The 16200-nt window shown below is 34.6% G+C and overlaps 1 protein-coding gene across 1 annotated transcript in view; it reads right to left on the reverse strand.

The window, feature by feature from the left end:
• The window catches only part of SMC6 (structural maintenance of chromosomes 6), a 71462-nt gene that overhangs the window by 6337 nt on the left and 48925 nt on the right, over positions 1-16200 (reverse strand). The window contains exons 19-24 of the mRNA XM_082851825.1: positions 15194-15274; positions 13914-14084; positions 9002-9139; positions 7867-8012; positions 6332-6457; positions 3336-3441 (exon numbers count right to left, since the gene is read on the reverse strand). Of these exons, the coding sequence (XP_082707951.1) occupies positions 3336-3441; positions 6332-6457; positions 7867-8012; positions 9002-9139; positions 13914-14084; positions 15194-15274 (768 nt within the window). The remainder of the gene's footprint in view (positions 1-3335; positions 3442-6331; positions 6458-7866; positions 8013-9001; positions 9140-13913; positions 14085-15193; positions 15275-16200) is intronic.

Below are 16200 nucleotides of genomic sequence, written 5' to 3' on the forward strand. Positions count from 1 at the left end.
TTGGCTACCATTAGAAAGGATGAGTTTATAGTAAAAAAGAAGATTAAAAAAATCATTTAGTGACTTGGAAACGACAACTATTCTATTCAAAATATTTTAGAGTAAAACAGTGAGCTGTGTAACGGTGGTTTCTGTTTTATTGTGAGAGAATCAAACTGAAAACAGTTTCTCGTCATAACCAGATCTCACATACCAAAAGTCCAAAGGTTTAATACTAAAAGTACCAACGTTAGTCCAGTTTCATTTTTTGCATGTAGATATCCAGTTTTCCCAACACGATTTATCAGAGACTATCCTTTCCCCATTGTATATTCTTGGCTCCTTTGTCAAATATTAGTTGGCCAGATATGCCTGGGTTTATTTCTGGGCTCTCTATTCTGTTCCATTGGTCTATGTGTCTATTTTTATGCCAGTAGCATACTGTTTTGATTGCTATAGCTTTGCAACATAGCTTCAAATCAGGAAATGTGATGCCTCCAGCTTGTTCTTTTTTCTCAAGATTGCTTTAGCTATTAGGGGTCTTTTGTGGTTCCATACAAATTTTAGGGTTGTTTTTTCTTTTTGTGAACAATGCCTTTGGAATCTCGATAGCGATTGCACTGAATCTATAGATAGCTTTGGACAGTATGGACATTTTAACAATATTAATTCTTCTGATTCATGTACAAGGGTTATCTTTCCATTTATTTGTGTTTTCTTCAATTTCTTTCATCAATGTCTTAATAGTTTTCAGTGTATAGATCTTTCACTTCCTTGGTTAAATTTCCTATGTATTTTATTGTTTTTGATGCTATTGTAAATGGGATTGTTTTCTTTATTTCTTTTTGTCAAGCATTTTAAGTGCCAAGTTAATCTTTTGTTACTTGAATTCTAGTGACATCTAGTGGTTAAACTGCTTTCAAAGTAATTACTGAGTGTCAAAAGGACACAGGACCAACTTAAAGAGGCTCACACTGGCCAAAGAGTAACAGCAGCAATCAACTGAAATACATAACTCTCTTTTAAAAGTTTCTCTTAGTAAGTGTTCATGGGAACAATATAAAAGTAATTAGGGAGATAACATTTTCATATAATTTCCTAAGAAGACATTATACGTAACGTTTGAAGGAACTCGATTTCATTTTAAGAGAATTCCAGATATACATATATGCGCTCAAGTTGAAAAAACAGAGCACCAACCAGTTTTATCATATGTGTTTTAACAGATACACAGCTTCACGTATTTTCCAAAACACTATTTGAAAAATTATTTGGTTCTCAAGTGAGCATTCACTTGTATTTTAATCTTCTAAGGGTTATAAAAAATTCGGAATTTAAACATACACTGAAATTTTATATTTATCATCTGAAGTCTGAATTCTCTATGAAAATCCAAACACAAAAGCAACATTAACATAAGCAGTAAAAAGCCAAGCAAAACCAAACACACACACACACACACACACACACACACACACACACACACACACACACACACACACACACACACACACACACACACACACACACCAGAACAGTAAGAACTAAGAAACAGGATGCAGTCTTTTGCTCCCAAACTGCATCTTGTATCATTCTAATGAATTAAGCCCCAGATAAATTACGGAGATCTAAATTTTATCCCTGGCCTATTAGTAAACCTATCATGGGACTTCTACCTCAGTTTTCTTATTTGTAAAATGAAGACTAGAAAACTTGAAGATTCTTAAAGCAATAATATTCTGTTGAATAACAGGGATGATAATGTCAGAAAATCTAGTTTCAGTTGTCTTGAACAGCTATGGCTCTGGGGATAAATTATCCAAACACCTAATATTTTCTTTTACTAGAGTATAATTTTTACTAGAGTATAATTTATATACAGTAAAGAACACAAAGCTTAAGTGTTTAGCTCAAATAATTCTGACATATACGTACACATATACACACACACCTGGGTAACCACTACTCAGATCAAGACAGGACATTTCTAGCATCTTAGCAGATTCCCTGTGTCCTCTCCCGTCAACTACCAACCCCTAAAAGGGGTTGGTAAAACCCTATTTTGACTTTAATTACTGTAGATAAATTTTACTGGTTTTTGAAGAGTTCTGAAAAGTGGAATTGCTTTAACAGACCCTGCAAGACAGGTTTCTAAATTAGTTCTACCAAATTATACTCCCACTAGCAAGGTATAAGCGTTCTAAGTCCACAACCTCACCCACACAAGGTATTATCAATCTTGTTCATTTTAGTCACAATAATAGGAGTGGGATAGTAACTTATTATGGTATAAACTTGTATTTCTCTGATGACTAGTGATACTGAGCACTTTTTCATGTGCTTATTCACCACTTGGCGAATTAATGACTTTTAACCATTTTTAAATGTATTGTCATTCTTTTTCTCAATTATTATTATTCTTAAAAATTTTTAGATGGGTTCTTAGTTGCATATCTGTATGGCAAATTATTACTTATTCTAAGTATTAAAATGGAAGTATAAAATTTATGGCAACTAAGAATAGTATGCAAATATTTGAAAAGTTTGACCCAATTATTTAGAGTGAGTAGCTGCTTTTGACCTCCTGACTCACTTTTTTTTCTTTTTTTTTTTTTGCGGTACGCGGGCCCCTCACTGTCGTGGCCTCTCCCGTTGTGGAGCACAAGCTCCGGACGCGCAGGCTCAGTGGCCATGGCTCACGGGCCCAGCCGCTCCGCGGCATGTGGGATCCTCCCAGACCGGGGCACGAACCCGTGTCCCCTGCATCAGCAGGTGGACTCTCAACCACTGCGCCACCAGGGAAGCCCCTGACTACACTATTTTTAATGCTATATCCCACACTCCTCCTTTAATGCATGTGACTGTGATAGAATCCAGACACACAGACTCCATAATTTGAAAGTGGTGGCTTCTTTTATACAAAAGAGGCTAGATCTAGGGATACCTTCCAAAATAAGTAGCACAAAGACAATTACATGGGGTCGAACATTCTTTGAGTAATTCTCTTCTGGCTTCCTATAGTGGGGCCAGAGAATACACTTTCTATAATGTCCCACGTAATTTAAAATGCAGGAACCAGTGGAGTTTAAAGCGAAGGTAAATATTTATCACTGAAAATAAAATTCCTAATTATCACCATAAGAAAATAATGTGGCTGTCTGGGGGAAAAAATAAAAAGCTAAAGTAATTGCTTTAGTCAGTAAAATCAATTTAATTTTCAACACTTTGGCAAAGGCTACCTTTAACTTCAAAGTAAGTTATTTTGTTTTCCAATGACAACAGATCGAAATATCATCAAAAGAAATGAAGCAGCTAATTCTCTTAATGACTAACATGCAAAGAGTTAAGATACTTACAGATATAGTAAGAGTTTCATTCTTGTGGTCAAAATTCATTTTTCCACAATAGGCCCGCTGAGATAGTAAGTTGTCAAAGTACAATTTGCATCGTAAAGTCAAACACCTTGAAAAAAGAAATTGGGCATATTAAAAAGATTACAGAGATACAGAACTGTATATTCAGCATGATCTTCACACCAGCATGTAAGGCCAGATGAAAATATGCCAAGATGTTAACACTGGTGCCCATTTAATAGGTAAAATTTTAAATGACTTTTGCCTGTGTCTTTATATTTCGTTCATGTCTCCACATTTTTACCACTTCATTTCCTTTTATAATAAACAAACATCTATAAAATGAATAAAGATGTCATCCCACATATAATGAAACCCATTATATTACAGTCAGTCCATATGAATGTATCACTCATTCAACTAATTTATACATCACCCTAATACAGAAGACATGAATCTTGTCCTTGAGAGGATTAAACTCTAGTAGTGTTAAGATAATGGTAAACTGCCTATTCATTTGCCTGTCTCCTCCTAACTTTACAGTAGCAAAAAGGGCAAAGGCAATCTCTTAATCATGCTGTACCTGTAATACCTTACGCACTGTCTAGCACAACGTGAACTTCACTTATTTGTCATACGGCATTCTGCTGTAAGGAAGAGCTTTCCCTTCTTCCTCATTTATTTACTTACCACCTTTCTGTTTATAAGGACGCAGTCACAGATTCTTATTTTATTCGTTGGGCTGTCATCCATTACTGTTCTTATTTATTCTGGTCTTCAACTGGTCCCAGCTTTTGCCAGTGGAGCCCCTTCAAGCTGCCTATGTCCTTTTATCATGACTCCACATTTTGGGGGGGCACTTCCTTACTTTCTGGCATAGCAAGAGGCTCATCTATACCTTCCCTGCTCTGCTCCGGTATCATCAGCCATTTCTCAAAGGAGCCTTGGTTCCTTTTGTTGCGGAATGGTATTCAGAAAATAAGATCTAGGTGACAGGTGACTGGCTATTTCTCTTGACATCTTTGCTCCTTAATGAGTCTAAGGCTCCTTTCTTCAGAATAACTATCGTTTTATTCTTTTCCCTCCCAATTCCCTTCCTAAACTGTATTAAATCTCCACATTCTAAAATACTGATAGTCTGAGTTTTCTTTTGCTGCCACAACTATTGCTAGCTGGTTTTCAGAATTTTCTGTTAACTTTTCTTTCTTTCAATACTGATACGTATTCTTCAATTGCTTCCACTCATGGGATGACTAAAAGAGACTGTCCTCATAAAATGGCAAGGTTCTCCAGTGTAAAGAGATAAACAATTTAAAAAATTTGACCATTTTTATTGTCCTCCCAAGATTGGATAAACAATATAAAACATGTCAGTGGTGAAGAAACATATCAAGATAGAAAACTAAATAAGACCAATACCTTTACAGAAAATATTCTAAAATTTTCTGAATAACAATATGAAAACGAACCCTACTGCTTCTGGAAAAGACACAGTAATAGGCATTAGATTTACTCTTCTGCATGAAACAACTAGAAAACTGGACAAAATCTATGAAACAAGAGTTTTTGGACTCTGGACATCAGACATCACAGACAGTTCCAGTCAAAAGAATCTCTGAAAGATGGGAAACAAACAAATTGAGCCCTGTGAACGCCCCACGTTACTTTTATGTTGAGAGTAAAGGGGAGTGGAAACCCAAGCAGAGTCCAGAAGTCTTCCTGTTTAGGGGTCTGGGACGGTCAAGGCACCTCCGGTTCACGAAGCAGCACAGAGAGAGCTCCAGAGGACCACAGAGGCGGGAGGGAGAGCCTCAGGCTAAGCACCCTCCTCCTCAGTGTCCCTGTGAGGATACTGCCCGAGGCTGGCGAGAGGAACACCCAACAGAACCAGAAACAAGCCCCGAGGTCACCCAGAGCCAGGAATAGTTCATATTCCCAAAGGCATGAGTGGAATAACCTCACAACATATCAACAGAGGACCCAGAAGAACCCAGCTGCACAGGTAGGAAAAAAATCAGTCCTTCACCAAAGCCTGCTCTGGTCCCACCTAACAAAACTGCAAGGCAGCCTCAAAAGGATAAAATTAAAAACTCTTTAAGTCAAGTCCTAATAACATGCATATAAAACTGAAATACACATTACAAGAACTAAGCTATAGTTTAGTTAAGGAATATGGTCAAACACGCAAAGCCCGTTTCTCATTATGGCTTTATTTGAATTTCCCCATACGTACTAGAGCTAAATTTAAAAAAAAAATTCTATAGTCTTAAGATTATAGTTTTTGGTATAAGTAGTTAAAACGCATGTTACTGAGGGAATGTCATGGGGAAAATAGAGGTTAGGTGGAAAGACTAGGGCTGCCTTGGATCCAAGTATATCAAAGGGCAACCCCTACCCTATAAACTGTCCTTTATTTCTGTTGCTTGTGATTTTAGCTGAGGTTAACTTATCTCTGTCAATCTGCACATTTCTGGGTATACTAATGACATCCAGTTTTGCTGATCCTGTATTCATTCATTCAACCAATATATATCAAGTTTCTACTATATTTCAGGCACAGTGGTAGGTACTGGGGATACAGCAGCAAACAAAACATAGATTCTGCATCCCTGGGGCTACACCATTCTAGTAGATCATGGTAATCAACTGAGAAACTGCCTTAACACGTCCCATCAAAACGCGTATGCCTTGAGAACATGCAATGTCCAACAGTGAAACAGTCTGTTAACAGAACCAATGAGCTTCCAAATGACCCATTTGAGCATAGACTGAACAGCCATCTATGAGTTATCCAGTAAAGCATATCTAATGCAGTTTAAGTTTAAAAAGCTCACTGTAAAAGTCCCTTCAAATCCAGGATCCCAAGCACTACCACCATTTCTTTTCTGAATAAATCATGCAAGTTCTTTTAATTTTATTTTATTATTATAAGCGAGAATGTGAAAACGAAGAAAAAACAAACATGTACAATACGTGGGAATATTTTTTAATACACTTACCTTCTAAATTGTTGATACGTTTTATATCTATGGGTCATTATTTCTTCCAGTAATTTAATAAACCTTTTTAAAGTCCTTACTTTGTTATCCAGATCAAGATAGGTTTCTCTTGCTTCTTGATATTGCCTATTTTATGGAAAAAATGTTAAGTAAGTAAATGCTGTTCAACAAAACATAAAGTAAAATCTCAAATATATTTAATAGGAAGAACAGGGAGTGCAGGGAGCTCTGAGAGGGCCCAGCAGGATGAAAACACATACTCATATCATCTTGCCTTTGCATACAGAAACACTGAAAGCATATTTAATAAATTAATTTAATAAAATAAAATAAAAGTGAAAAAATTCATTGTCTGCCCTTTCACATTATATTTTTAAAACATGTAAGGTATTACCTATTTTAAAGAAAAACTTGTTACTATTTTTGTTTCTTCCCCTTTTTCCCCAAAGTTTGTGAAAACAGAATTGAGATCACTCCTGTTCCCTGCCTTTTTTAATATGAAAAATTCTTCATAAAGTTTAATAGCTATAATTTTCTACTGTAATTCAATCATTATCATCCAGTTATACAAGATTTCTAATTTTTTAGTGTTATACAAACTACTATGTATAAAATAAATAAGTTACAGGAATATATTGTACAGCACAGGGAATATAGCCAATATTTTATAATAACTATAAAGGGACTACAATCTATAAAAATTCTGAATCACCATGTTGTACACCTGAAATATAATATTGTAAATCAACCATATCTCAACTAAAAAAAATACTAATGCTGCACTAAACATCCAAGTACAAATTGTTTTTTTCATTTTGGATTATAACATCAAAATTACTTGGCCAAATTGAAATTTTTAAAGGCGTTTAACATAAACTACCTTAAAACTTTTCAGAAAGACTAATAATAACATCTAACATATTATGTATCCTATACATTGTTTATTATGGGTTATCTCATTTAATCTTCATAACAACTCTATAAGGTAAGTACTATAATTATACCCATTTTATAGATGAGAAATTTGAGGTTCAGAGCAATTAGATAACTTTCCAAAGTCAGTTTAGTAGGTAACAGAATTGCAATTCAAACTGAGGTACTCTTGCTTCAGAACCCGTGCTCTAACTAAACTAGAGCTTCCATTTTCACAATATAAAAATATCCATTTCACTGAAATCTCACTGACATGAAATGTGTTCTTTTCATCTTGACACATATGAAAATGGCTTCTAATTGTTTTGCTTTGCATTTCTTTGATTACTTCTGAAGCTCAACATCCTCATGTCTATATGAATCTTACAGGTATAAAAATGGCAACTATGTTAAAATGTCATTCTGTAATGAGTTCTGTAATAATTCCGAAGGAAAAATGTTTATTATTAATAATACATGTACGAAAGGCTAGTTTAGCTATAACTATATGCCATAGCAACACTTTACGCAAACTTAAGATTTATATATAAATGTTATTTTTTGTCTCACTATTATATATCTATGGATAATATCATAAAGTAGAAAAGCGAGCAATCACTTACCTCATTATTTCCTCTCGATCTCCATGACTAGCATGTTCTGCCTGTATCTTTTGTCTTAATCTATTAATTTCTTTGTCTAGAATTGATGCAGATTTTTTTACTTCTATCCGCTCTGGGCAGATTTGTCTTGCTTGTGACATTTTCTCCTAAGATAACAGATGTTTAACTTTAAAATTCTTCTTTGATATAACAATTCACTGTACTACTTGTGCCAAAGTATGCAAAATAGAACTCTGAACTTATGTTTAAGAAATGTATCTTAATTACGTTTAATATCATTATTGTTCCAAGCTTTATACTGAGAATACGGTCCAGAGTTGTCATAATCTTCAAGAGAAAATTACATTGGTGTACACACTTTAAATTTGTAAGAGCTCCATAACTTCCTAGTGAAACAAATTTCAAGTAGCAGTTATGAAAGGTTTGGCACCCAGGGTGCTGAGGTCAGACATAGCATTCTGTGTGTTTTAGGATGGATTCTGAACATCAAGTAGATTCTGAACTGAAAACACAAAGACCCTCGTGTTTGTAACATATCAAACATAGTATTTATATTCATGACATTTGTCGTACAGTAAGTTTTAAACAAGTAGGGAAATGAATTACAGAGTTTAAATCATTTTCCTAAGACATGTAAAAGCAAAGCTGGAATTCATCTCTTTTAGGTTAAACCACGGTTGCCCTCAACTTACTCTCCTCTAAAAACAAGGCTGCTGCTTTCAGTTGTCAACAAACATTATCTAGTAAGTGGGAGCTGAACTGCAACCCAGCTCACACCCAAGTTACTTAGAGGCTGGGGAGCATTTTTCTGACATAAAGCTGTATGCACTTGCCAAGCTGGGCATTTAAGGAACTATTTCAGTGGAGGGAGTGCCATTTTCCAAATCACTCAGTGACACTACATGGGGCTGTGGCAGTGCTGCCTAAAGTCCTCTTCATGTTGATCTAAGAAGTCCCCACACTGAGAGTCCCTCACTCTTTTCCTTGTTGATTCACTGAAACAGCTGTTACTTCATACAAAACAGATAGTCATCGGACAACATGTCTATGTTTGGAAAACATGACATTAGGAAAACACACTTTAATAATCATGACTAAGCGTGTAAACAAAACATTAAAAAAAATGATGGATAACCTCTAGTTCTTTTTCTTTCATATCTAATTCTCGTTTCTTTTTATTTAAAGTATCCAAGTGTTCTTTTTGCTTGTCTTCATAATGCCGTTTCCCTCGTTTTTGGTTATCCACTTCGGAATCAGCAAGGTTTAATTCATCCTGTTTAAATAAAACCAAAATAATCTATAAAGATTGCTTTAAAAAATTATCAGCATAGGCATAAACTAATTGAAAACTCAATAAAGTGGACAGGATTATGCTGCTTTAAGAGGCAAGTTATTAAGTTCATATCCATATGTTTCTGAAGAGAAGTGAAGAGTTTCCCAAATTGAGAAGTCACATTATCATATTACAGTTCTTGTATGAAGTCTCCATACCTTATGGTGCGCTCAACTTTATTTTGGTAAACAAGGCAGTTTCCTGGGAAGCTACGGTAGCCTGAAAAGACTTAAAACAATGCAAGTGTTGTATATTACAGAGGTACCTGACAGAGGAAACCTGGTTTTAAAAGAAGGTGAATTGGGGTGGAGGAGGAAAAGATGTGAAGAAATTTAACACTGACTTATTTGGTCATCATTTCTGGAGGTGTAACCTCATAATTTTGAGAACAAACTATAATTGTAAAGAAGCTATCCCAAGTTCACTTTAAAGGGAAAGAGTAGTAAACTATAAGGTAAAGATGCATATTGGAATGCACAGCAACCACTGGGAAAAGAAACAAAAAAAACAAAAATTGTAGCTAAACAAACTAGTAGAGGAAATTTTAAGAAGGAACACTAAAAATTACTTGGCTAATCCCAAAAGAAAGAAATAAAGAGAAGAAATACAAACAAGAACAAATAACAGCTAACCATTACTTTTAAGACGAAATATCAACTGCTTTTTTTTTTTTTTTTTTTTTTTTTTTGCGGTACGCGGGCCTCTCACTGCTGTGGCCTCTCCCGTTGCAGAGCACAGGCTCCAGACACGCAGGCTCAGCGGCCGTGGCTCACGGGCCCAGCCGCTCCACGGTATGGGGGATCTTCCCGGACCGGGGCACGAAGCCGTGTCCCCTGCATCGGCAGGTGGACTCTCAACCACTGCGCCACCAGGGAAGCCCAAAAGATGATTTATTAAAAGTGCTATATTTAAAATAATATAGATGAAAGAGAAGATCAAGAGCTCTGGAAAAATCCATCACTCAACTCTTCTAATTACTCAAAATACAGCTCTAATCACCGTAAAGATGCCAACGCTGAAGACACATGAGAAAGGTTAAAAAAATTAATTCATGAAATGTAAATGGAAACAAAGCAGTATTTCTAAATGTTTATATCACTTTGTACCTGTGATTTTGTGTTCATGTAGAATTAAATTAGTAGACCTAATGTCAAGTACACATTTTGATTATTTTGCCTAATAATTTCATATATGAATGGCGACTAAAATACATTTTCCTTTGTTACTGGATTTTTCCCTTGTTATGGGCATCTGCCTTCTATTTGAGTACATGCAGTAAACAAATGTCTTTAAAGGAGGCATAGCCTGGTGAAAAGATTTTATTTAGAAGATTATATATATATATATATATACACACACATAGCCACCAATTGCGGCAGCTTTCTCAAATACTGATATACAGATTGACTTCTTTATCATCAATTTGGATGTTTTAAAAAATATACAGATTTCCAAACTCCACCTTTGGAGATTCTGTTTTCGTAGGTTGAGAATCCCTGAATCTCAATTTTTAAAATGGCTCTTGATTTAATAACCACCAAATTAAATTTTAGTCAGTCTGTTTTTTGAGCCTAGTACTGGACATACATGCTGTGATGCTCATGTTCACCCTCAAGAATCACAGTTATAAGGAAAAAGAAACGACCGCAAACCAAAACAACAGCATCAAGGAAGACAGAATATTTGGAGACATCCCAAAAAGAAAAAGAACACGTGAAGTATCTAAAAATTGCAAGTATTTACCTCATATAAAAGAATAGATTTAGGCTATTTGCTGACCTAAGAATACAATTTACTGCATCTTGCTCGTACTGCTAAAAATGACTATCACTCAAGGTAGACACTTAATAATATACAGCTTTTATAGCAGAGTTCTATTAAAAATAAAAACATTGTTATATGGAGTACGGAGATACTCTGTTCCTTTACTTTGAGGAGAATAAAAGAAAATGGGTGCAATGTATATAGTAGGAGATACTACAGTTAGAAATTGCAATACCTTATGAAACAGAATGGTTAAACACTAATTTTTCTAATCATTTTTGGTAGAATCTTTCAAAATAAATATGTCCACGTTTGCTTTAGGGAACCAAATCAGCTTTCTAGAGCCAAAGGGGTCAATTATATCAGGGCAGATTTGTGCTGCTTAATCTTTTCTCCTAGCAACTTTAGAAAGGGAAAGACTTGACTTATAAAATAGGATGAAAAGAATTTAATGTTCTTTTCTCCATGTTTATCATGGCTTTTGACTTGTCCTTATATATTTAATAAATTTATATCATAGGTACCATCAAATTTAAAACTAAAAAGGAACCAAGAGAGTATTTCTTTTACTTTCATGTTGTTGATGCTGAAACAGAGACTTAGAGATATTAAAAACCAGTTAGCGACACTCATCCTGGTTTTGGGGTGAGGACTAGGTTGGATTAGATCTAAAATTAATCCTGATGTAGCCCTAAAAAGTTCAGCCTTTAAAAAGATAGGCTGAGATGCTAGAAGGGATAGAATCATTGAAAAATTTTATTCTCTTTGATGCCTAAATAACCAATTTTAGTTACCCGACAACATTGGATAAATTGCTACAGTATGTATTATAGCCACTTGCTTCATATAACTCTACATGAATTATGAGGTTTTAAAAAGCTATATAGATCATTAGATCTCGGAATTTTCAAAAGCATGGTCAGCCTCAATCCAAATAAACACTTATTGTCTCTATCAGAAACTGAGAGGCCCTCCTACGCCAAAATGCAGACCAGCATTTTTGATGTAGGTCATGCTCCCTGTACAAAAAATTTAATTTGTGACTAAAGCATTAAGTTTGCAGTGTAAATCAAAATAAACTGTTCAAAGGGAGAAAAATACTGAAATCTTATGCGAAGATTTCAATGACTACATATTTGAACAGAGTATTCCACTCCTCACCACTCCTCTGACACAAAATGAACAAACATCCTGATAGCAAACAGATTATATTTAGAAGCTGCTAATATATCACAAAGACAGTTTCTGAGGAATTAAATTCTTTTGTTAGCCAAATATTCTTGGTCCTGTTGTTAGCTATTGGGATGGCTATTGGGATGTGATATTGCAAAGGAAAACCCTCTTGGCTACTGGCTGACTGCATGCAGGTTTACTGAAGGACTCGTCTAGCTTTCACTTATTTGCAACCAAGGCAAAGAACTTAAGACCAAGAATTCTTACTGCCTTCTGCCCATATTTTCCGCTCTTGAACTTATCTACGCACTCCCAATTCCAGGAGCTGCGTTAGCCTACACGTCCCTAAAAGAACAGAACACAGCTTATCCTTCATTTTTTGTTTTTAATTTTAAGCTATCGGGGACAATTCGGGTGCTAATTATTTCTTTTCCTGTGTTGTTTTAGCATACTTTATCATTTTGATTTTAAGTTTCCCCGCTCAATCCTTCACCCATTTAAAATTTTCTTCTATCTCATCTTTGTTTTAACTTCACTGCTCTAATTTCTGAGTTTTGAATTCTCTCTCTCCTATTCCTGACAATTTTCATACTTATTTTATTTCTTCTTATTCTATTTTCTTTTAAAAACTAATTTTGTCTTCTTTTTTATCTTGGACTTTTTGTGTTTTTAATTCCAATTTCCTGTAGTAACTACTATTTGTCTTTTTCAATAGTATCCTTAATACTTTTTTCCTTCCTCAAAACTTTATTATTAAAATTTTGTATTCTTCTTAATCAGTAATTTATCAGTCTATTTTCCCATTTTTTATTCTTATCTCAAATAGAAAAAAAGTAAACCACCTTGCATTACAACAGCAGGCAGGAATCACAGCTCTATGGAAAGCAGCTATAGAGAGGCCACCGCAAACAGAGGAAAGTTGTTTCTGCTCGGGTTCTCCTCTGACTTCCTTTAATAAATTATGTTTTCTAAAATTGACAATGGAGACAATTACAGTAAAGTTCATACGCATGCAAATTCTTTAAAATTTTTAAAATATCTAAATACATTTTGATTCAAAGGGGGTAATTTTCCTGCAAAAAAAGGGGGTTATATCGTCAATAAACCTTTCTCCTCTTAAAACATACTATTAATTCTTCTCAATGTCTTATAAATAAAATTTGAGGTTTCGAGAATAATTGAGTTATTCATAAAAATGAGAATGATAATAAGCTACTTGACAACAAAGCTATTAAACGTGGTGAAATTTACAGAATTTAATTGTTAAATAGCTTTATTTCCCTAATTTGGTTCCAAAAAGTATGTGCTTTAAAAAAAAAAAAAAAGGCCAATTGAATTCTAGCTGGAATATAATGCAGATATGTTAATAAATGGGAATTGGGTAGCATTTTATTTCAAGCTGGCTTTTATATCAACTAATTCTTCAACTATTGCGGAAAAGTGGGACAAGAGAACAGATAAGCACAGAAACAGTATGGACAGATAAGATGTCCTGCCTCTAGTTCTAAAAGAAGAAACAATCTCACAAAATAAAAAGGTAACAAAAGCTGTAATCTTCTGGGGGGTCAGAAATTTGGCAATTTATTCTCCTTAAAGGTGTGAGCAGAGTGTTTAATTCTACTTGATCTAATGACGAAAAGCTGGTTTACAGCCCGGTTTTATACAGTTACATTTACATTTAGCCATAAATTCTGTTGAGGTAATATCTAGCCGGTATACAGTGTATATAAAACTGAAACATAAAAAATATATATAGTAGAGTAACAATAATACATACCTTAAGTGGATCTGCTAGCTCTGATAGCTGATTAATTTTCTGTTTAATTGCATCATACTTGTTTTCCGCTTCTATTTTCAGACTTTTAAAATGTTCCATATTCTCTTTTTGTTGTTCCATGTTTTTCTCAACCATTTTCATTTTGATTTTATTTTCTTGAGCTTCATCTTCCTGGCAACATTTACAGAGCATACAGAATTAATTAAAACACTTTTAAGTAATCAAATAGAAAAACAGTACAAACAATTCTAGAAGAGGAGAAACTATAGGCTACAAGTAAATCAGATTAAAGACAAATACAAAGAACAAATTATGATATTTTCATACTCTTAATGGTAAATTAGGAGGTAGAAGAAATAGGTTCGAAAATAGAAAAGGATTACATTTAGAAGACAAACTACATTGTGCTTGAGGTCATAATCAAAAGGGGTAACTTTTATTCTATCTACTCACTTTTTCTTTCAAAATATAATGTATATAAATATATATCTTATGCCAGACAATGTGTTAGATGCTGAGTAAACAAAAATAAACAAGACACAGTCCATACCTTTAAGAAATTTAGTCTATCAATAAAAGTAATGAAAGCAGAAAAACACAAAGTGGAAAACCAGATTACTAATAAAAAATGAAGACAAATTCTTATTAGAGTAAAGCTCCATTGGTGCAGGGACTTGAACTGTTTTGTTCACTGTTGTGTCCCTCAGCATTTAACATGATGCCTGGTAGAGAGTAGACAATTGGTAAAAACTGATTCATTTTAACAAGACTCCGCAATCTATCTAATTCACTACTTATGGTAACCCAGAGAGCTAAGCTGAATGTCATAAAAAGATGTCTAAGAGAAATTAAAATAGAGTAACAAATATGCGGTGAATTAAAACCATTAACTTGGAGAAAAGAAAATAATGCCAAGAGGCCAACTTCAACTGACTAAAAGATATCACTAATATTGATACTGATTAATTCTGAAAAAAACTGCTAGGTAGTTTGGTTTGAAAGGGCACTATTTACATAATAAACTCTGATAAAGTTTTATTTCATGTATCAACAGAAGAAGACAAAACCAATTACAATGCATGCAAGTTACATATACAAAATATTAAGGAACTTGAAGGCCATACACCAGGTAGTTTCTACCTTATTTGTAAATGGATATAGCAATCATAAAAAGTAGCCTCAAAAAAGGATTTTTTTATAAAGCTGAGAGTAGATACTCTTAACTTAAATGACAGATTTCTTCTTTAACATTACATTTAAATTGAGGAAAAGAATCTTACCAAGGTTGCAATATCTACAGACTGGTGTTCTTCTATATTCTCAAGTTCCCGAATTTCAGAAATACTTCTTCTTATTTTCATCTTTTGAAAAACAGTATTTAGATTTTAGTAAATAGAAATAAATGAAAAATAAAAACCCTGGGCAAGGATGTATTAATCAACAAAGTTCTACTCTGCTTTATGTTACAGAAGGATTCCATAGTTAATGAAAGAGACACATTAGTATTAAATGAACCAAAGAAAAGTATGTATAAAGTCTGCCTTGATCACCATTATTGCTAATCCATTCTCATGCAAACCAGATATAAGTACTCCACCTTAGCATTTAAAATGATGACAGTGTTGAGTCCACAGAGAAAGTACTTTCCTGAAACATCCAGTCTCAAGTTATGGAAAGATTACTCCAGTGGTTCTTAAAGTCCAATCCCACTATCTCCTGGGTGTCTCTGAGACTCTTTCAGAGGGTCCATGAAGTCAACACTATTTTCATAAAAACACTAAGGCATTATTTACTTATTTATTTAAAAGCCTTTTTTTTTTTAAATTTATTTTATTTTATTTATTTTTGGCTGTGTTGGGTCTTTGTTGCTGTGCTCAGGCTTCTCATTGTGGTGGCTTCTCCTGTTGCAGAGCACGGGCTCTAGGTGCGCGGGCTTCAGTAGTTGTGGCACGCGGGGTCAGTAGCTGGGGTTCACGGGCTCTAGAGTGCAGGCTCAGTAGTTGTGGCGCACAGGCTTAGCTGCTCTCTGGCACGTGGGATCTTCCCGGACCAGGGCTCAAACCCGTGTCCCCTGCGTTGGCAGGCAGATTCTTAACCCCTGTGCCACCAGGGAAGCCCGGCATTACTTTTTTTTTTAAGACCAATTTTACTATGGATTTCTTACAGGTGTACAGGAGGTTTATAACTATGATGTGTAATATTGCAACAGACTGATTACAGAAGCTGATATGACAGTTCAGGTGAATTTTATTAAACCAGATGTTAGAGATTTAAAAAAATATAAAAA

The sequence above is a fragment of the Leucopleurus acutus genome (genome assembly GCF_964270905.1).
Source record: "Leucopleurus acutus genome assembly, chromosome: 12".
NCBI classification, from domain to species: Eukaryota; Metazoa; Chordata; class Mammalia; order Artiodactyla; family Delphinidae; genus Leucopleurus; species Leucopleurus acutus.